Source organism: Thermobia domestica, chromosome 8, assembly GCF_964235325.1.
Source record: "Thermobia domestica chromosome 8, izTheDome1.hap1.1, whole genome shotgun sequence".
Lineage (NCBI taxonomy): Eukaryota > Metazoa > Arthropoda > Insecta > Zygentoma > Lepismatidae > Thermobia > Thermobia domestica.
The window spans coordinates 127,726,553-127,750,544 of NC_137461.1; the positions used below are offsets into that span (position 1 = coordinate 127,726,553).

At 36.0% G+C, this 23,992-nt stretch overlaps 1 protein-coding gene across 2 annotated transcripts in view; it reads right to left on the reverse strand.

The window, feature by feature from the left end:
* Nucleotides 1–23,992, reverse strand: part of Dp (transcription factor Dp) — a 71,896-nt gene that overhangs the window by 15,880 nt on the left and 32,024 nt on the right. Inside the window, exons 3-8 of one of the 2 annotated variants that reach the window (XM_081768986.1) lie at nt 15,049–15,130; nt 14,311–14,423; nt 10,826–10,962; nt 9,968–10,133; nt 6,982–7,194; nt 2,506–2,654 (exon numbers count right to left, since the gene is read on the reverse strand). In XM_081768986.1, coding sequence (XP_081625112.1) covers nt 2,506–2,654; nt 6,982–7,194; nt 9,968–10,133; nt 10,826–10,962; nt 14,311–14,423; nt 15,049–15,130 — 860 coding nt within the window. The remainder of the gene's footprint in view (nt 1–2,505; nt 2,655–6,981; nt 7,195–9,967; nt 10,134–10,825; nt 10,963–14,310; nt 14,424–15,048; nt 15,131–23,992) is intronic. The other variant, XM_081768987.1, reaches the window with a different exon arrangement.

The window sequence follows — 23,992 nt, forward strand, 5'->3', positions numbered from 1 at the left end:
TTGAGTTTTACGTCCCACGGTTATGCCGGGTAAGCTAAAGGAGACGGTGATGATGAGTAATGAATGAAATGGTGGAATGAAGAAAGTGGGAGGAAACGGGAGAACCCCGAGAAAACCCACGCACACGGTGTTTGTCCACCACAAAGTTCACTTGGCGGGGGCTGGGTTCGAACCCGGGACACCAAGTACCAGACGTACAAATCAAATCTATCAACCCTCACTTCAAGAATTTCCACCCTCAACACATTAAATGCTTCTTATGCGATCTATACCATTACAGGAGCCCTATTGGTTAACTATATCGTACTAGTCTCGCAATTCTCTCGTCGTCTCTCAACAATACTTCATGATTCTCTCAACAGCAATCGCCATCCGATATGTCCTTAATCTCGTTACCAAATAATTAGTTATGCAAAAGACTATCGAAAATTTAAAAAAAAAAAAAAATGTAGACCGTTAAATGTTCTATTCCTAACTTTCTTGTCTTATAGGATCATCTTACCTGAAATTTTAAAGGCATTTCAGATTCATCTTAAAATATTTTACCGAACACCCTCCAACCTCCATACTTTCATCACGAGAACAGGCCCTTTGAAAATTCCACATCTCCATTGAAGAAATACTAGGCAACACTGTCAAGCTGTAATGCCCACCTGACTTCCAACTTCCCATCAAGAACACATTTTTTCTATCATTCCGGTAGATGCGATCCTTCCAACCTAGTTTATATCCTTAAATACTTCCACTTTCCAGTCTTTTACATATGTGAAATTCTAACTCCTTTCTCGATTCGAATCAACAATCGTCGATACTCCTGCGCGCTTAAATTCTTCATCTACCTGTCTCAGAAAACAATTCATCACAACAGCATATTTGACTATACCTACGAATCCTTCCCTCAGGATCTTTCATGTTCATTAGACAAGAGACCGGAAAACATTTACATTACTATCCTGTCGGCCACCCCACTTCCCCCATTGGTAAGCGACCCTGCCACACTATACTCACCCAGTTTACCAGTGTTCGTTCTATACCTTCGCCATTTTTGCTGGTGTTATGTTATTTGCATTATACATCCGCTATTCCCCCCCCCCCACACACACACACTTACTCACTCACTCACTCACACTCTCTCTCTTTCATTCTGGCTTAGTCCCATTCTTTATTTACTTTATAAGTTTGCCCTTGTATTAAAAAAATTCTTCTCTCTCTCTCTCCCGCTCTCTCGATTAATTTTCCAATTTTATTACGATCATCATTTATACTGTTTCTTTCATACACATTCCATTTTTATCTTGTATCTCATTCTTATTTATTTTAATTTTACTTTTAAATTGTCTAACTTTTAATTAATTTATTTATTAGTTTCTTCACTAATTTTTATGTTTCAATCTTTTTTTCCTTTACAGTACATAAAATTTTCTTCTTTATTAGTCCCTCACTCCTACCGACCTACTTCTGCCACTGGGACTAACTACTACCTGCTAACGGACTAGCAGCATTAAATATGACCAAGCGATCCTGCATTCTTACAAGAGGCTCACCTCGACGCTTCTTCGTTTTCATCTCTGTTCCTTGTATTTTCTTTTGACCTTAATTTTTTCTCCTCCCTATCTGCTTGAGTGTTTCAGTGAAAGAGTTCAGTGATGATTTTTATTCTGAATATCTTATACATATAAGCGTTAACTTCATAAATTATAGCAACTATACAACAGCCAAAAAACTGCAGCAATAGAAATTACTTGCTGTATGTGCTGAAAGATACAGAAAGGTAGTTTTCAATGCCAACAACAATGGCATTCATGTGCAGGAGCTAACAGCAGGAGCCATCGAAAGATACAATCATAGAAATTCCTTGTTCTATCAGACTAATATGCACAAATGAACACAAAAGTATAAAGAAAAATATGGTACATAATAGCAAATAACAATCGCCTTTCAAATAGTTCCTAATAGCAACCACACATCTTTGCTAACGATAAAGCAGGTGTAGAACACCACCACGTCGACTGTGTGAGATCCGTCAATGTATACCGCCTTGTTCGCAAAAATGTGTAGATTCCCTGGGGCAGTATTTGAAGTGTAAACTTTTTGCTATGTATCTACCGTACTTTGCTTTGTATTCATTTGCAGTAAAGCGTGATCGAACAATGAATTCGTACACATATATTCCTTTAATTGCTTCCTGTCGTTAGCTCCTGTACCTAGGGACCATATATCAATGGTACTGAAATCTTCCTATGGCTTTTTAACGTACATAGTTGACTCTTTCACTTTTCTCCCCATTCCTTTACTCCCGAAACAGCTGAGAACTGGGAACCGAGACCCTTGTTCCATCATCTTAAAAGGCTGACACCTTGAGCTCAGTGGATTTTTATCAGTGGCGTCACCAGAGAAATGGACAAGGGGCAACTCAAATAGTTTAAATGGCAAAAGGGGGATCCATCAGTAATAAACAGATCGGCAAAAATCTTACATACAAGCAAATAAATAAATATCACTTACTTGTCATTGGAAATGCTACAGTCAATAATTGTCTTCTTACTTGTATTAACTATTATAAATGGCAGTTGGATGGCTGAATTTGGAGGAGGAACTCCGTGGGTCTGTTCGGATTTTCTGTTCCGCTCGACCAAATTTTTGAAAGCTATTTGCTGGAATAAAATTATATGCTCTCAGTGCTGTATACTATACTACAAACAAGAACAACTATTAATGCATTTCGAGTTATCATCTGTATAAACTTAGTTATTTCATAAATATTGTCAGGATTTTGACCGTAGTTCGACCATGCTGGGTATGAGTGAGTGCTGTCATCTGGGTATCGTGGGAACGTGTAACGATGGAGTAGGGCGACTACGAGAATCGTGTCGCAGTCATAGCGCTGGGCAAGGTGGACATGCCACCACCACGGATCTTTGCTACCTTGAAACCTCTGCATATCTGTAAACGATTTGTCAACCACACCATCCAGGGCTACAATGGAACGGAGAGTGTCAATGTCCAGCAGTGTAGTGGCAGAATGCGTACAGTGAGGACACCACAGGGAATTAAAGCCGTAGGTGAAAGGTAGTCGGTAAATCCCGTCAGGACTCAATCAGTGATATCCAGAGATATCAATTTCCAGATAAACTATATTACGAGTGTTCAACTAGGACCTGGGACATGCCTACAAACAACGTACAGGTCATTTTCTGACTAATGCGCTACGTCAGCAGTGTGTGGTGAAAAACAAACGTTTTCTCAAGCGTTACGCAGGAAGTGGCAACAGGACAACTCCTTTCCGACGAGAAACTATTCACAGTTGAGTAGTCCTTTAACACTCAAAATGAACGTGTGTACTGTACGCATCATCATCAGTGCACGTTGCTGAACGTGTTTCCAGGGTGCAAAAGTCCCATCACGCAGCATCAGACATGGCGTGATAGGGTGTGAGGTTCAACGGCACAATCACGCTTCAATTTTTGTGAACAAGGGGTGAAAACATCGGCTGCCGTGCATCAAACCACAATCCTGAAGTTCATTGTCAAATCACTGAGTACCACCACGTCCCCCAACCAATAATGGACCTTCTAATAGGATTCTGCTTCCGCGCACAAGGCACGGTCAACACAGGAGTGGCTACAGGCCAGCGTCCCAAACCATCTCCACGTCAGACTAGTCTTCTAGCAGCCCGGATCTGAACCCAATTACAAACTATGATCAATGGTTCAATCAACAGAAATCTTAATATGAACTCCCTAAAGCGTGCTCTGATCAAGGTAGCCCACCACTTTTCCATCGACACTGTTCGTAATTCCACTGACGAGTGGCCCCTCAGACTCCGGGCCTGCATCCAGGCCCAAAGTAGACATTTTGAAAACTGATTGGTGCTCTTCATGCTCCACACCTCCGTGTATCATCTTGCAAAAAGGATATCAATATATCGTCAATATAGGACTGTGATTTATTTCCAAACCTCTCACAGTATTTATGAAATAACTAGATATTATACAATACATGAACTCATTATACTATATGCGCACACGCAATGTCATGCCGTGTCCAATGCCCTCGCTCGGCCATAACAAAGAATTATCACGAACAGTCAGCACAAATAAGTATCAACTGTAAGGTAAACATGACGACAAATGTCTTCCCTCATTGATATTACTTGGAGTTCAATATATTTTTATGTGTTCTTATACAGTATAAACTTCATAACTATTCACAAACTTTTCACAATGAGTTCAACATAAAGAAATCTACAGTAAAATAATATTTCTGTGAATATATGAAAAAGTAGAAATCTTAGATTTTATCAAGTCTCTAAAACGTAAAACGGTACACGACAGAAACTTCTATATACTGTGTATGGATTCAAAATACTGGTGCTGCAACCTAGTGCTTTGAGTGCCTTCGTGAGATTCAGGCACAGAAGAAAGAAAGAGAAGAAAAAAAAAGCGTTGTAAAATGCATCAAGTACATTTTGTCTAAATGACAACTAACTAAAATATATTATTCATTGATTGACTTCATTTTTTTTTATTTTATTTTTTTTTTTACTATCAGTTATTGTTGACATCTCTCCGGGTACAAATTTATATATATATATATATATATATATTTACCTATTATGCATTGTCCGAACAACTTAAAACCTTCTGCATTCTATACGTATCTAATGACGATACAGATTTACTAAGGTTTTAATGATATTAAATATTTTTAGTGTAAATGTCAGTTTTAATCCAAGGACTTTTAATGAAGATAATGATGAAATTAGAAATTATCATTTCAAATTCGGGAGAGTAATTTAGCTAAGTATCAGCCTCGGGAAAACTTAATTTAAGCGAATTTGAGAAAACTTCTTTACGGGGAGAGTAATACGTAACAATCCAACTTTTATTACTAGTGCGAGGCACGTCCACAAAATAAGTATTACTCGGCCCCTCGCGGGCAGAGGGAATATATTATTGCTATGTTGGTGACACTGCTGTGTAGCTTAGTTCCTACCGTTTCCAGCGACGCCAATCATGCGTCAGTACGACCAAAACTGTGGCCACAGTAACGTCTCCCGTAGATGTTGATAAAATTTGCCGCAAAGTGCGAGATTCGCAGCGTTATCCGTTATCTCGTTTTTAACAGGAAATCTTCGTCTGAAGTTTTTAACGAGATAAAAACAATTAAGAAGGGCAATGCAGAAAAAGAGCGGACTACTGAAGAAGGGAGTCCGCTTTCTGCACGACAATGCCAGACCGCATACGGCCAATGCAACAAAGCAACTTTTGGAGTCAGTCGTATGGGATGTTTTGAACCACCCCGCACATTCCCCTGACTTGGCGCCTACAGACTATTATCTGTTCACCTCCCTGAAGATGCACATGGGTGGGAAAAAAATTTCAACTGACGAGGAAGTGAAGATGTAGGTGAAGAATTGGGCAAAAGAGGTGGCGGCAGATTCTTTGAACAAGGCATGAAAAAATTCATGCCTCGTCTCAATAAGTACATCGGAAGGAATTGCGACTACGTGGAAAAATCGTTCACATATGTACTGATGTAACAATGTAAAAGTTTTGTTTTAAATAAATTTTTTGAAACTTACAAAAATCTAGTAGGCTTAATTTCTGGACGTGCCTCGTAGTATTTCAATGTTCAATAACCGATCATATTATAACAAGTGGCATCAAAACCGAAACCTTCAAGAAAACATCAATATGCAGTACTGAAATTTAAGCTTAACTTAATGATACGTAATTATAAATTAAACTGAACAGCCAAAATTAGAGTTTACTGTAATTTAAGTACTTGAATTCCTTATAATAGGAATACCTATTTGTATTCCTTAGTGTAGAATAAATTTTCGTATACTTCAGTTACATACACGAGTAAGCTTTAACAAATATTACCGAGACTTAACAAATGTATATTGATACCTTCACATGTTTGTTGTTTTAATATCGGTAGAAATTTCACATTTGTAGACCAAGTAATATATTTTTAGATTGATTATCCTTCTGTATAAAAGATAATCCAAACAACTGTTTCCTCTAAAATTGATCATGTATGTAGAGTGCACTCCCACACACTTTACTTATCGAAGATGATATTTTCATTTTTCAGGCCTAAAATTTTTCATTTTTCAGAATTAGAGGAGATCATAGACTATGTTTAAATTTCCCAAGTAAATATTTCATTAACAACCTTATACTATTCCATAATGGTTCTTCTCACAAAATTTTAGAAAGGGTAGTTGACTGCTAATTTAAGAGGTAAATTACATCACTTTGTTGTGTATTTCAACAATATTGGCTGGTTATGTATCTAGCAAAGTTATTTTAACAATTTCATTTTTCTAGATCACTTCAGTCGAGTACTTAATTTTGTATGACATCCGCGAAAATTTTGAGTTGAGTTGATTTTGAGTTTAACGTCCCTTTTCAGCAGCGAGGCTATATGAGACATGGACCTACTGATTAACGTGGAATCCGAACCACATGAGCTCCCGCCGGGAATCGAACCCGGGTCTCCCGCGCCAAACGCTAACTGCTTAGCCACAGAAGAGCTCCCCGCGAAAATTTTGTTTTATCGGTTGTGGTGAGGATGATTTTCCTAAACATGGCTTCCTATATAGGAGCAAATGCTCTTATTGCCGTCAGGACTTATAATGGCAGTAAATGTCAACTTAAATGGTTAGGCTTATCGTTTAATTATTATGTGGTGCTTTGATTGGATTGCAGTTTTGTGTTCTTTCAGCACCAAGGCTGTATGAGAAATGGACTTACAGCAGTGGCATCCGAACTACATGTACTCCCATTTTAAAGAAACAAATCATAGAAATTTTTGAAACAATATATATATATATCTGTGTTTAAAGATTCAGAGGTCATGCCATTGTTTAAACAACCTTGTTAATTATAGAATATTCGAAAATATTACTGAACATCATTTACCCATAACAATCAAAAGATGAAAATTTGAATAAAGAAAATAAATCCTTACTTGGAGAATAAGATCATGTAATTGTTGTGTTTTGAGCTTTATCCTCTCTAACCTCTTCTGCTTTTCTTTTTCAAGATTCACACATTCTTGTAAGGAATTTGTTGGCAGTCCTAACCACTTAATTTCCTTCTTCTCCTTAGAAATAATATTCATAGCCATAAGAACATTCAATGCGTCGTACACTCGTCGCCGAATGTTCTTCTGGTCATATTGCTGGAAGCAAACACAAACAAAAATTCAGTAATACAAATTGCAAACCGAAACTAATTTATTCTCTAAAAGGCGAAATGTTACACATGTCCCTCGCGAAAACAACAGCATTCTGAGAAAAATTATTAGTTCAATTACAAAAGGTATTTAGTTTCAGTTTTTGGGATTAATAATTGAAAAGCTATTTTCGTTGTTAATAGCTACCTAATTTCTTTTGCAAATGAAGAAAAAAGAATATAAAATCATCAAATTATTATTAGAAATATTACTTCAATCTCAATTTTACGAATATTACACACAAGACAATGACCAGTATTTACTCTGTAGTTCGTTTGAAATCGTAACATCCTCAATCTCAGGAAATCAATCAAATCACACATACTGCTCCACTCTTCACCATTGAATAATAATTCGCCAAGAATGTTCTCACTGAACTTTCGAACTCAAGTACAGACCATTTTCAAAATAATTAAAAGAAAATCTCACTTCTTTACTATATAATCAGCTAGAGCACTGAGGATGTTGCTTTTCAGTGAAAGCAAAAGCTTTATAGCTGCATCACATGCTGTCGCTACTGTGGGTAATAAAAGTAAATGTACCGAATTACAATTCTCCTTTTATTCCACTAGAGGTGGTGGCGATCACAGCTGAGATCTGAACTGTTACTATTTCTTATCTCAGCCTTTCCCGACTGGTGTGCCATTTTAAAATTATTTTTTTATTATTTATTTATATGCCGTCCAAACAGTCAATCAGTCTAGACTTTTTAGACACATTTTATATTTTCTGCAAAACTTTTGGTAAGAAGTTAAAATTAATTTCAAGACAGACTGTACCAATCAACACTTGCCACAGCAGCAACAGTGCTCAATTCTATATTGAAACTTACAGTCTTACACTAATATAATTTATGTTATACAAAAAACTAATAAGAGTGTCGCGATGATGTGGGCGTCCAGTGAAGTGTGCAGTCAGTCAAAAAAAGAACTCGGAATCCTGCCTTATCCAAACAACGATGTATAATTATGTACGTAGAACAGTAATTTAAATACACTTCGTTGGAAAGTTCGCGACAATTCGAAATGAAATGAAATCTTTGAATTTTACGTCCCACGGTTATGCCGGTTAGACTAAAGGAGACGGTGATAATGAGAGATGAATGAAATGGTGGAATGAAGAAAGTGGGAGGAAACGGGAGAACCCCGAGAAAACCCACGCACACGGTGCTTGTCCACCACAAAGTTCATCTGGCGGGAGCAGGGTTTGAACCCCGGACCCCAAACACCATAGGTGAACACTCTACCACTGAGCCACCGCGGTCTCCTACATTCTTTTGAGGGAGACTAACGTCAATTTTTTGTGACTGTGCTGCAGCAACAAGCTACTTCGTGGGATTATCCCGATGTCACTCCCACAGTGCTAATCCCCCATGTGCATTAATGGTGTGAGAAAAGCATCTATAGTGAGATAGTATATATATTCAGTGTTGAGTGTTATGATTGTTTCTCTACTACATTATTTTTAATAGTATTTTAATAAATAAGTATGGTGCCATTTTATTTAATGTGTTTTTTTTATATGTATGAATAATCTTTGTGTGCTTCGTGGTCTGAGTGACCATCTGATCGTCCGTGAGGATTTCGGGACGGAATATCCGAACTTCTCGGTACCTAATGCTCATCTCATTATTGAAACCGGTGGGCGATTTGGGAAAAATTCTGTAATCCTCTTTTGGAAATGTCCTTTGGTGTCTATCAGGTAAGTTCAGGTCTCCTGAAAACACTCATTGGTGGGACAGTAAGGGGGGCAGGTCCGGAAGGCGGTTACAAATAAAATGGAGTGCGAATCGAAAGACAACAGGACAATAATTGTTTTTTGCAAAATTGGCCATGATGTGCCAGTGATACTGAATCCTTAAATAAAATAAAATTAAAAAAAAAAATGTTAACTGGACTACCGTTAAGATTTATGAGGTTCACACAAAGCAGGCCAAGACGTGGCAGACCAAACTGTGCGAATTCCGCGTGCCATAAAAGCTGTTAGGGTCAGAAAAATGAAAATATTTGTGATTGTTCTATTTATGTGTACTATCCTGGAATTGGAATCCTCGTTTATAGCACTAATACAAGCTGGACGTTGCAAAACGGATGTAAGCTAATTCTCCATTACTCTACAAACGCCAACGAACACATTACCGCATGAAAATAGAAACATGTTTCAGGATTTTGAACACGATTTTCTCGCAAGTAGCTTTTCTTGGTAGGATAAAATGTGGCAGCGTGATCATTCAGTTTGACAACAAACTATTGCACGCAAAGCAAACTATATCTGAATGTTTTGGCTTATGAAGAAGCCAACTGAACTAATTTAGGTTAAATAATACTACTAAGTTAAATAATAATACAATACAATACAATACAATCGGGTAAATAATAATACAAACTGCTACTTATTTCTCTTCAATCAATGTAGTGATCAACATTGCAACAACTGATTTTAGAGCTTTGTTTTCCAATAATAATAATAATAATAATAATAATAATAATAATAATAATAATAATAATAATCATGTAAACATATTGTGAAGTTGAAACTGTCAGTGTCTAGCAACTGAAGGCAATAAAATTGGAAATGCAATTAGCTATACCTATTGTCAGTCCACAGTTATGAGCTGTTAATTAAACATTTTTAATTCCAAAATTCCAACGTTTCGCGATACGAACGAATTACTGTTAGACATCCATTATATTAAAAATATTTTTGCTAGAAAATTTACCTGATCTGTTGGAGAAGTCATGCATGCTGGATTTGTGAATTCAGTCACAAGCTCGTCTGCTACTTCGTTGTACGATGTTGTTCCTTTTTTCCGAACTTTCTCACAAACCTTCATTGAGAAATGTCTCAACCCTTTCCCCACCTTCTCTGTTTTTCTTCGTTTGCTACTTGAAGTAGAAAAAAAAAAATCATGTACACTAGTATCAGGCAACATGAATACCAGTTATTCAGTACTTTCTTCTAATTTGAATATATAAATCAAAACTCGTATGAAACTGCTCGGAAAAGAATATTGCGAGCAGTTTCCTGTTCTTTCAATGCAAGATTACTATTTTAATGTATATAAACACTTATTGTTGTGAATTTGACGAATTAATATAATAATCTATCAACATATATTTTGCTCTCATAAACGTATTATTAAGTTTTAAAGCTCTACTCGGTTAACGAAATTTCAAAAAACTCGTATTTTTCAAGCAATAAATTAACGAGTAGACTAAACACTAGAATAATAATGCTCATAACAATACTTGTAACTTGGTAAATATGTAAAAGAACTTATTTAAGTAACACATAAAAGATCTTATGACGTATATTAATTTATTTCCAAATCAAACAATTTTACTCTTATACTTTACTCGTACACTTATAATTTGTAAATCTATTTTTATCTTAACAATTACGGTTACTTATCCGAATTGCTCTGCATTTAGGAAATATTACTGCAAGAGAAAAATATAGTTTATAGTAAGTAGACCTCCCGGACTTATATTCCTGTAAAACTACTACGTAAAAATTTAAGGTAAAGCAGGCTTAATAAGCACATCTGAATTTCAAGAACAATGAATACTGCACTCACTACTCAGGCAAGAGATCAGGATCTGGATCTTGTCGCTTCCGTGAGCCGCTGTGGTCTAAAATTGGAGAAATGTAATTTTTTGGTGTTGAGGGTGTAGAAACCTGAGGACTCGACAAACGCTGGGGTGTACTCAAGACCTAAGAAAAACAATTTAAAAATATGTATACAAACGGGTCATATTATATCAAATTTTCACAGTATAAACTCACAACATAGGGTGACCAAATGTCCCAGTCTTTTTACTCTGTATTTAGGAGTACCGGGAAACAGCTTCCAGGACAATCTTTTGTTACTGTAGTGAAAGCAATTTTGTTGTTTTGTGGTACTCCGCTGGCAAACACAGATAAATATTTTGTGTTGAGATATTCTTACTTTTTTTCTGCAGTAATACACGAAGAAATACAAATGAAGAACAAGTAGCGAACAGCGAACACTCACACAATTGCACCAATATAACATTAATGAACAAGTGTTACATCTTTTCCAATTAGGTTCTGGTGTAATTTTTTTATGTAAACTCAAGGATTTGTCTGAAGTAATACTGTAGCAATTCCACCCAACAACACCAATGAATACACTATTTATCTTACAACAGAATGTTTGAAGGTTTTGTGTGCCATATATTTCGCATGCCTACTTCTTTAAACTATCTGATATATTCTTTAAAACGAGCTAAATTACAGGAAGTTGGAATTTGTATAACTGTATAAGCCCAAGAACTAAAGTGTTAAAATAATAGAACGCGCTTTTTATTTTTCACTTCTCTTGAAGGGGTTGATTTGTTGTCCTGTCTACTGAGTTTTTAGTGTCTGTTGGTAAATGTGAACAGGTGAACACTATACTCTTCTTCCTATAATATTTGAATGAAACTGAATTAGTCATGACAAACGCTTATGTAAGTACAAATCAAAAGAATTGTAAGCCGTGGTATTTTATAAAAAGGAGTCGCCACAACGACGAAGCTCCATAACAGTTTCATCGGAAATGGTCATGGGGGTCAGTCAGAGAGTATTCAATCAAAAAACACTAATCAAGAATTAACGCACAGCTTGCAGTAAAACGTTGGAATCGTCTTTCATAGAATCAGAATTTAGTGACGAAACAAAACTTGCAGCAGCTGCATTAACACACGCACATCAGACTGTCAAGCGCCACCACAGTTTCAGTTCAAACAGATATACCAACAAACTTATACGTATTTTGTAGTGACTCGTCACATGCAAAGAAGTTGAGCTAATATTTTCACAAATCTACAGAACAGTGAAAATGCTAACATTGAAGGAATAGGCTGTGCCCCAGTACATAGGTACAATTGTATCCAAACAGTAGAAGGCGTTTAAATGCGATGTGGAGGCTGTACTTTTGAGCTCTGTGTTTACCATAAACCTGTACAGAGAAAGAACGAAGTACAGTGTAACAGAAGTGAGGAGCATTTCATTTCTAGATAGCGATACTTCAAGAATCTCTACTTAGAAAACACACTACAGCTACCTTCAGAAGAGAAGTGCATGAATTTTACCTCAAAATGTGAAGCTTTACACTCAGTGAACTGGAAGTCTTTAAGTGGATACTGTTGAAGGAAAAATGTATACCCATTAATGATCCCTTTTTGTTTGATCATGTGGTGGCTTTGTAAAATGCTTACGAGAAAAATAAAGAGGAATGGAATGATAAAATGTGTCATGATTTATTTATTTATTTTTTAATTACTGGGCAAAGCAGAATTTAGTATTTTTCTGCCATATCCTTCTAGAACGTCAACGTGGAAAGAATATTTTCGTTGTTGAAAATACATTGAACAGATGAGAAAAGCAGGTCGGAGGTTGATACTTTATCTCAATACTTCAGGATTCGCACAATTACAGCATGAACTGTACGGACTTTTATCACTACATTATACAATCCAATGGAATGATCAATAAGGCAAGAAGTTCAGAAAAATATTCTTGGATCCCAGTATCAACTTGTGCTCCTGCTGCTGTTTCTTCACATTGAGATAATTAGCAATATTCTAAGATAAGTAACAAACATTGATATCAAATATTGAAGAGCGGGAAGGGTGTCCAGGACTTTTTAGTTTTTTTTTTTTTTTTTTTTTAATTTGGTCACCCTAGACTAGGATATTAAAGAAAATGACACAAACCCAATTCGTAGCAAAATACCAAATTTTGTACTTATTCCATCACTTCGTAAAAGCTTTTGTAAATTACTGAAAACAATTTAGATAATGATCTTCAGTGCAATGCAAGTATTTACTGTCACCTTTTACCATCCGCTTTGGTATTCTGTGGATAAAATTTACTTTTTCTAATATCTTTATCTTGACGTCAGATCATAACGCATTGACGGATCAACTGCTGTTGGATTGTAAAGATTTGGGATTTATGCCTTGATATTGGTTCTTTACAGAATTTATATTTGGTGAACTTTACTGCGAACATTTAAAATAATAATAAAAAAAGACAATGTTACAAAATCTGACGGGGAAGTGAAAATTATCGACATTAATGACAAAATTAAACAATAAATGTTACTATTAATAAAATAAATCCAACAGCATCAAAACAGTAAATCGAATACGGGAACTAAAAACTAAATTCGCTGGTGTCAGATCTCCCAGTCATGAAAAAACAAACAAATTACTGGAAGTAAATTTAATTTTTTCAAGTTAAGCATGGTAGTCTTCCTTCTCCTCGGTTTCCTTCCTTTCTCTTAAAGGTTTGAAAAAGTTTAAACGATCTCCGTATTCGGCACTAGCATTTTATATTAATACTCTAGCTATATACTGCTCTGAACAATTCAGTATGAAAATATTTAGACAAAAGGAATACCTATGTTAACTACATTTGGAATGAATTCGCCAATTAGAATACGGCAAGCAAAGACCAGTAATTTCACCAGACGAAAAGAACCTTTCTAAAACAGCATATCTATCTAACACAACACACAGTAAAGCAATTTTAAATGGAAGAGTCCAATTTCAATCGAATGGAACGCTGGTCCAACGATGAAGTGTTCAGTTTTAACCTTTATGAAGTCTACAGCATAAACAAGTTCTGAATGTACAGAGCATCAACGGTGTCTTAGGCTTATGGACTTTTATATCCGTGAGTTCTGTCAAGATGGTCCTGTTCCTTTCATTTTGTCACCATTCGTCCAATTATTTCATCGTCACCAATCACATAAATTAATCAATCTTCCTTATAATCAGGCAATCACTGACGGGAAGTCAAATTATACAGCAATAAACAATACCTTAAAGATTGTGACCACTTTATATCTAGTTACTAGTTATGAAAGTTTATATTACTGTTGAAAACTGTAAAAGGAACGACGAATTTACTACGACTTTCTTTTACTGAAACCACGGTTATACTTCTAACATAGACTGTTTTATTAATAGTTCTATGTTTCATATACAATATAAACGCACTGCTCCTAATATAAAAAGGAGGGGGAAAGGTAAGTTGCCCTGAAATACTTACCATGGGAGCTGAGGTTAACTGTATTGTCTTTGGTAATATTGTTTGTTCCCCTTTGGCTGGAGATCCTTTAAGTGGACTTCCTGTTTGGACTGGTATTGTCAAGACATGGGACCCTTTAAAACAATGAAATTATATTTTTAAAAAAAATGAAATTACTGATAAAGCATATAAAGCAGGAAATATTTCATAATCCTTTATGAAATCTACAGCATAAACAAATTTTGACTGTTTTAGTAGATTTAAAGCAAATAAATTCATACAGACAGGCTTTGCAAAATTTGACACTGGTTCCAACTACTATTTCTGCTTTAAACCTATAATGAACCAATTATCCCTTTAACATAAATACCTAAAGTATGATTATGCCAAAGTAAAGTATTGCATTCTATGTTTCGAGTCCTTAAACAGAAGTTCCACTATTGTCGAGTTTATTAATTGACTACATTTGGGCCAAGGCATCAAAATATTTTCAGGAATTTCATAAAAGTAATACATACAAAATCAATGAGAACAGTAGTTTAACGTTATTATTTTTAAAGTCCACATAGAAAGCCTGAAACAACAACTAATAAAACTTGAACTCTTTAATGGTATACAGATAATGATTATAGTAATAATTCCTGCTTAGCTTTCCGGAGTCTAAGTCTCTTGACTTTTTTACATTCATTTCTCAGAGAAATTTACTTTGAGTTACATATACTACGGAATGAAATTTCAATATTAAAAACTTGTACATACTCTGCGCTGTTGTTTTCGGACTTTGGATACCAAGCACCTTTCCTAGGACCTGAGCATTGGTTGTTGTAAGTACAGTAGCCGGCTGAAACAAACAATAATAAATTGCTCATTATATAGAAAAGGATGAACTATTTCTTACAACTAATATTTTGCTACAAAAAGTTTCAAACATATCTATACCACAAATGTACATAATGTAACTTATATTGGGATTCGATCAACGACAAAAAAATTTACATAATTATCTCCTAGCTTTCTTTACACATATACTACCCGTAAGACGTTTGGGAACAACATAACATGCAAGTATTTGTTACATAGCGATCAAATAATTCTTATAAAAAAATGACTGTCAGAATGATTCCGAAACAATGATTTTCAGTTAGTTTAAAATGATTATGCCTTCTGAATAACACATTATTATTATTATTGTATAACGACCATACTTGGAAATACACATATCGCGTTTGTTTATCATGTTGAGTTGAACAAGGCGGCCTAGTGACCCCGATGGCAGAACTTTGTCTTTCTACGATGAGTTTTTGTAAGTCAAAAATTTTCTGCACGAATTCTAAAGTAAAAAATCAAGACAGTGTCATGTTTTTATTACAGGGTTACATGAAGCATGGTAAACAGTTTTCAGCAGTATCATCCCTAGTTCGAGTCTAAATCTGTGACGTCATTTCTTGAAAGAGTTTTGCTAAAAGGAGCAGATTTAAAATATTTCTAATACGATACACCGTATTTTATAATGAGAGCACTGATGGGGGTCCATTTAGGATAATGTATGTAACCTGGTGTGTTGTTCCAATATAATCACTACGTCAATCCTTTGCTGCTGGCCTTTTCTCCATCACATTAGTAACACACACATGGTATACTCAAACAAAACATTATTAGCTTTACCACAACAGAGTATTTGTCTCGGAAATCTGATGCTGCAGCTTTAAAGAGAGTGTCCAGTTATAAAAAAACTTTCCTTCATTTATTGAACTGGTTACCAAGTCCTGCATGGATTTAATGAAAAGCTTGTATTTAAACAATAATCTAGCCTGATCTATATCCATCAAAAACTGAAATGGGAATATACTCACAAACTCAAAGAAGTTTGAAGAAGACGGAAAGTCCTTTTTTGCTTCCTCAACAGAAACATTACTCCTTGGAAAAGTTAAGAAATCCAAATTAAACAAGAATTCTGACCTACTATCTGTTACAAGAAGCTTTCGTCAGCATCAGACTCATGTGTATAAACTTCAAATTGTACCAGAAGAGAATTTAAAAACTTCGGGAATTCTTCGAAAATGTGTGTTATTAAAGCTTTATCAGTCTCTTCCTCTGGTTTACGGTTTTTTCTTCTTCAGATCTCAGAGTTTTTGAAATGAAATGAAATGAAACCTAAGTTTTACGTCCCATGGTTATGCCGGTAGGCTAGAGGAGACGGTGATGATGATAATGAGTGAAATGGTGGAATGAAGAAAGTAGGAGGAAACTGGAGAACCCCGAGAAAACGGCGCGAGCTGGGATCGAAAGGGACCCCAAGCACCGGAGGTAAGCGCTCTACCACTGAGCCACCGCGCCCCCCTCAGAGTTTTTGAACTGATGGGTTGGTCCCTTGGTGGAATTCCATAAAAATGACCAGTTTCAATCTAGAAACGATCATTTATGTGTTCTTAAAAAACTGATCTAGTAGCACCATATTTGTAAGCCATATTTTCCACATAATTGTACTAATTTCTGAAAGACATCTACACATAGCAGGCACGTTTTTATACTTTTCTGTTAACTATTTTTTTTTCCTTTGGCATTTTTTCTGCATAGGCGCGACAAATTTTCTGCGATCACATCGCAAATCGCGGCATATTCTGCTATGGGGCTAGTGACTACTTCGTATACTTGTAAAGTGAAATGGAAAACTAAGCAAATGGTTTCCAGTTATCAAAATCATCTGAAAGGAAGTTAAAAATAGATCGAGAGAAAACATTTCTTAATGAAATAAGGGCCAAAAATGTAATTTTGCATCAAGAATAGAAAACGATACGGAAAAAAAAACTTTCGCGTATTGGTACATGCTATGGCTGAAGCAATCTATTGCTCAATTCTAGCTTTCGAGTCTTACAAAACATCTGGGAGTTTAATCTTGTTTCTATTTTGAAGTCACTTTTTGAGACTTTGTCGGTTTGTCTAAGTAAATTTGTCCTTGGCCAATCAGCATAGAACATGGGACCCAAAAGTAGAGTATTAATAATCGTGTCACTTCCATTCCAAATCTGTCTATCCGTTGTTGAGAAATAGTTTAAGTCGGTTCGTTTCTAACTTGACCGACCAAAAGAAAAATAAAAGCCATCTGTACATTTTCATATCGAACGGTAAGGGAACCGAAAAATCGCAATTCGGAATGCTTCGGAATATATTTCGACATATTATATATACTAGATGAACCTGCCCTCTCTACACAGCGCATCATTCACATATCAGCATGAACTCCTTGTCACTCCTCACAACATCTGTCATGTTCCTTTACAGACACAAGGGGAAGGACATCTTGATAAAAATAGGAAAGGGGTACCATAAAGGGGATTTTTTTTTCAATATCTCGCACCGTTTGCAAGACTTGAGTCTACTTCCGGTTGGAGTTGCTAATTCATGTATGATCAATGTTTTCTTTCTTCTTGCATGCAGTATGCAATAAGCAAATACATTACACACACAATTATAATGTCAGTGACATATGGTGTTCATTGGGTAAAACACTCCAAATAATAAAGATTTATCTTAGACCAGATAATTAGTTATCCTTAGTTTTTCATTATCATTTGGTCATGAAACAAACACCTGAGAGATATACTACCCCATATACAAATGTGTGTGTTGGAATGTATAACTAGTAGGATATGATGCTTTACTTTTTTAAAAATTTGAACACTTCCAGTGTACCCCCAAAAAATGAAATAAAGAAATAACGGCTATTTTTTTAATATATTCAATTAGAACTGAACAATCTACACAAAATTTGCAATCGACCAATGAAAACGGCATCTTTTTCTAGAGCCTATGGTTCCCAAGAACTCACTATCGAAAGGACTAGCCACAAACACAAATCTTTTCTAGCATTTTAACATACACATTCTGTACCGAAAATAATAATTCGGTGTGTTTTGAGGAGATAATCAAAATACACTTTGATACAATGGTTCTGTTCAGAGAATCGGAAACCAAAGTTATATTGAATCAAGTTTTGAAGTGATAGGCTCCAGAGTGATCATTTTTGTTTATTGAAGTTTCGTGTCTCTTTTGAGCATCGACTATATATATCAGACGTTAACCATCGGTTTAAGGTGGAATCTGGTTCACCATAATATGTTCAGTACTCTTCTATTGGGGTTCGAACCAGGGACCATGAACAACAATGGCGCACGAGCTAGCGGGAGAGCTAGTAATTCTTTTTCAAATTGTTAATGGTAAGCCTCACACAACGCAATAATGTTAATTGAGTATTTGACCAAATATGTGGAACGTGTGCAGATTTCGTTAGTTTGGATAGTCAAACAATATTCAAGGAATATTAGGAATATCCACGAAGCACTCGGGAAATGTTTGCCATCTGTAGCTGCTCAACATCCAGAACAGTAGCGCAGCGCGTTTCAGTATAAATCAAGTTGACGGTAGCTTGGTAACATCATAAAGAACGAAATAAGAAAAAAAAAAAGAAAAAAAACACGACTTGAAGTAGAGTTTGAACCACTCACTAACAGTTCACTTTACTTTCCCCTACATCAAGAGAACTCGGTGGTATTAGCTGTTTATATTGGTTACATGAACGGAGCAATACACGGAAGAATCGTCAGGAAATAGAAAAAGGACGAAATAGTTCAACCATGCCCCTCTCCTCTTCGTCTGTTCTTGAATTACGCTTTTATGACTAAGACTATACCCGGAGAATTGGGGAAAGAAGCGGCCTGGCATTTTCATGTCAGGTACCATCCCAACATTTGCCTAGTGTAAATGGGAAAAATCTCACTCACAGTGCTTTGCCTGAAAAGGGTTTTTCATCTTTTCGACGAGAAGTCCCATCCGGAATCGAACAACCTGGGATCGCTCACACCAAGGACGAGAGCGTTAGCGACTACGCTACGCGGGGTGAGCAGTACGCTTTTCGGAACGAATTTTGTGGTGATGGAACAAATAGGTGTAAATGGGTTTTACTGGGTTTCAGTATCGGATCCGAAACCGCTTTTATCAGAAAATTTCTTTTGGTTTCGTGCTCGGACTTTTTCTTTCTTAAATGTGTTTTGGTTCCAATCCAATTCACGCCTGTCGATTCCATTACCATTAATAGCTCAGATTCATGCCAATTTGGTCCAAATTTGTCAAGCCATAACAGAGATAAATGTACATGAACAAAAAGTTTACGAACAAACATGCATCATGGTAAAACTATAGTGCCATACAATGGAACCACCAAAAGTAGGCAAAACGTATAAGTGTAATTACGTTAGTAAATTTGCAGAAAATGCTTCCACGTGAATGAGGCTACGCAAGTAGTAATTTGCTCACCTGTAATTTACGAAAAATTCCTTGGGATCTTGTTTCATCTTTCAATTTATATTAGCGTGTATTGCGAAAGTTATGAAGGTACTGTAGTTTCATTTTGTAGTACAGGTTTTTTGAACGTAATTATGTAATTATAATTACGTTCAAACCTTGCACTGTTGAATATACACCGTGTGCGTCTATTTTCTCGGGGATCTCCCGTTCTTTCCACTTTCTTCACTGAACCATCTCTTGTTCATTATCATCACAGTCTCCCTTAGCCTCAGAACAGAAACATGGAACGAAAAAAAAAAAAAAGCCTTATACTCCACCTATTTTATTTGCTCAATTACTACCGACTAGATGTGTCACCTCAATACTTTTCTGAAGCTTAAAGAAAAAGTTACTTTCCCTGCACCGTTTTATTCAAGATTCAAGTCAAAATACAACGATCTATCGTCTACCTGTATTACTTAGTTAGCATTTCCGATCCATTTAAATATTTAAAGCGTAGAATCCAATACTGTTTACGGGTAGATCTGAGAACTTATATCCTGCTATTCTCAATAATTGTTCTTGATGTGATATTTCTGGAAGCATTATCCTATCATAGCACACTACACTAAGAGTAACAGAAGCCAGTGATCTTTCCTTCGTGTTCTCCCGTTTGAAATTTTTGTGGATGGAACATACCTAGCAGTTTCTTTGCCCTAAACGTGAAAACAGTGATTGTATCAGTAGTACACGGAAAGGGTCGTGTCCCCTAGACCGTATGACGAGAGCGAGATGGTTCATTCACTTCAATTCTCAATAAGAAACTTTCAAAGTGACATCTTTTGTCCGCTTTTCTTCTTATACAAGACGCATGAATTGACCACGGACACACCAAAAAAGCAAAAGAAAAGTCCTTCCATCATTTCACTGATTTTCTTCGAAAGGTAGAACATTAGAAGTGTAGCCGATACTTCACGCAGTGTCAATATGACGTCTTTTCTACAAACGCTTCTATATGCTTAAATTCCAATACGCCACTGAACTCATTACTGTCTTCGATCTGTAATTCATAAACATTAGAATCAGAGTCGTATATAAGACTCGGTATTTGCTCTTCACTGAGTATTAATATTTGCAAGTTTCACTCTGCGTCTTTATTTGTTAATGGAATATCCATTTATGTTTCGCCAAACAACAGAAAAGAATTTAAAAAAAAAAAAAAAAAAAGGAACGAAGTACCAATCCGTTCTCTCTACAGTCAATACTATTAGCAGAGTTACCCCTCTTCCCCCCCTCCCAAAAAAAAATCCAGGACATTTCGAGGACAAATCAATTTTCCAGGACTTTGACACAGGAAGGTATAACAGGATTGCAACTGTAGGTTCAAAACTCTCAACAATGTAATTAAAAATACAATAGTTTGTGCAAGTACAGTATTAATACAAGTACGATATTAATACACAAAGCAGAGCGTAATGTGGTGCTTTTTTTTGGTGGCCTCCTAACTCTCCCTATATAGCCTCCCAATCCACCCACATCCAGCACATGTATTTTCATTCTTTCTACATGACATTTTAATTGCACACCGAACAAATTTACAAACAACAAAAATCTATTTTTCGTACATGGCATCTTCATTGAGTGACAATGTGACAGATATAATTAGGCGTAAAAAGGAATTATATTACAAGCTTTTTAACTGAGCTGTGTGATTACCTCATGTATAGACAATCTCCTTCTTTAGCGAAGCTGTTCTACGGGTACCATTTGATTTTATCAATAAAGTAAAGCAAGACTTCTCCTCTGTTTTATGTGCAAGCTGGTTTGCTTCAGTCTCCAAAGCTTCACTTGTTACCATCAATTTCCTTTTCTTTCTCTGCAGCTGCTATACATTTTCACTAATCTCTTTCCTCTTGCTCTGTACTTGACTTTCAACAGTCCTTATTTCCTCCAGCTCTGTCAGATAGCGCTGCTTTTGTATGGAAGGTATGATGCAGCATTTCTTTCGTGATGTTAGTTTTGAAGTAAGGTATATTTATGGGAAACACCAATCTCAAACTGACCAATGATTTCTCCTTCATATATTCAACAAGCAGATCTTTATTTATGCTGTAGCCTCATTCGACAGCAGCCTGTCCATGAGGCAAAAGCAGAAGATTCTTTATAATTAACAACAAATCTTTAAATTCTTTCCAACCATCCAACAGTTTTGTGTAAAAACAATCCAGCCTCTCAGGGTCCAACATGAAAATAAATATTACAGAACTCGCTACCTTCCAATGAAATCCTAATTTAAACAACTCAGGAAAACAAAGTTTCTTTGGCATAGCAAGGAATTGAGTTTCACCTAGATATGACCGTATCACAAATAGCATTCTTATGAAATTATACTGAAGGGTAAGTACTGTTGCGAAAATAGATTGATTATAGAGGTATAAAATAGATACTGGTACAAAGCACAGTTTCTAGTGGATAGTGCTAGTGAAGACAGCATCCAAGAATGGACTGACAGACCAGTGGATGAAAGAAGGAGAGAGAAGTTCTTCGAGCCAGCTACCCTGTTGGGAGAAGGAAAGCCCACCAACCACCCACACATGCAGGATCATGGCAAATTATTATTCAGCACAAAACCAGGAAAAGCAAACAAAAATAGCAATCAATTAAAATCCTCGTTACAAGTATGAAATATCTGACATTCAGTATTTCTGTAAATTTCAAGGACATTTCCAGGATGTTTCCAGGACAAAATCAATTCAAGGGCTTTTCCAGGATTTCCAGGACGAGTGGGAACCCTGGATTAGGAATTAGGAATTCGATTTCTGGTCTGTCAGCATCTAAGGCCATTTAACCCATCACGTATATGACTGATGATGTCCTTTCGTGGGCACACTATCCGATGAAAGGGAAGGAAGAAAGAATTGGAGAAGGAAGGAAGCGGCCTGAGACCATTATATTAGGTACCAACCCGGCATTTGCCTGATGTGAATGCGGGAAACCCAGGAAAAACTTCAAGATGGTTGGCCTGAAAAGGTTGTTACACGTTTCCGACCAAGTGACCCCACCGGGAATCGAACCCGGGACCGCTCACACCAAAAGCGAGAGCGTTAGCAACTATGTACAGTCAACAAAATTACTGAAATAAGCCATCAGTTCAAAATGCTATACATGCTATTTGGAGTAAAAAAGAAAATAATTTGAAGTTCTATATATACTGTTTTGGCTGCACGTGATAACACGTATTTCTAACATAAATGTTAATATTTCGAAAGCAAGGAAGGTAATACAATATGCAGAAACATATGCACTGTTGCCTTCTTCCGAAACGAAAAAGATCCTAGAATTATGGACAGCCTGCTGACTTCAAGGTCATCATCACTCAGCATCTAGCAATTAAAAGGCAGAACATACATAGTCGTTAAGATTTAATGTGATTAACTGCAAACGTGTATGTATGTTGTTCGGACTCCAAGTGTTAACTTTAAAAGGTTTTCGAAAAGTTTTCCCTACAGTAAATTCGTTACCCTTTTTAACTTTCAAGTGACCATCGGAAGAAGGGAAGTGTGTGATAGTGAAAGAAAAATCGGACCCGAGATTTCAACTAATTTACATGTTTCATAGCTGAAAAAAAAAATATATATATATATATATATATATTGAAGGTCTCTCATTCGTTCGTTCTTCCTGATGTATGCAATTCGCCAAGAGGTCATATTGTCCAACGTATTCGCACCAAATTTTGAATTAATGCTTTCATAACATTCCTCAGGGTTTCGTTCTCTCTTTATTTTCATTACTTATCCCTTTTATCATTTTCTTTGAGTGTTCTTCAAAAATAAAGTTTATTCACTGAATGATAAAAGTAAAAATAAACTGTTTTCTCGAAAACTGCTTTAGTGGTTTTGTTTATATTTCATACATGAACTCGTTTTCATGGGAAATATCTAGAGAGGGTAGTTTACTCTTCGGATGAGTTCTTATTATGCGATTTTCTCGCACAGAGTTCAGTCGATTTTTTTTTCATATTTCATAAATAAATGTTTTATTAATAATCTGAGATATGACGTAACTCATGTTCTGAAAAAAATTACAAAAAATAGTTTATCTTGGGGTGAGTTTCTTTCCGAACTATTTTTTTAAAATTAAATACTCAAGCGATTTTGTTTGTATTTGATAAATAAATGCGTCCTTAATAACCCTACAATACTGTAAATCATTTTTCACAAAAGAAAAAACTGTAAGTTACTTTTTGCGAGTGAGTTATCTTCAGACAAAGTATTTCCAACTGTTTGTATTTCTCAATCACATGTTTCACTAATAACTGCGACAAAACATGCATAACATGATTTACTTTAAGACATTGGAGAAGAAAAGATTAGTTCGGTGGCCCGTATTTTTTCTATGTATAAACTCCTATTTCCTC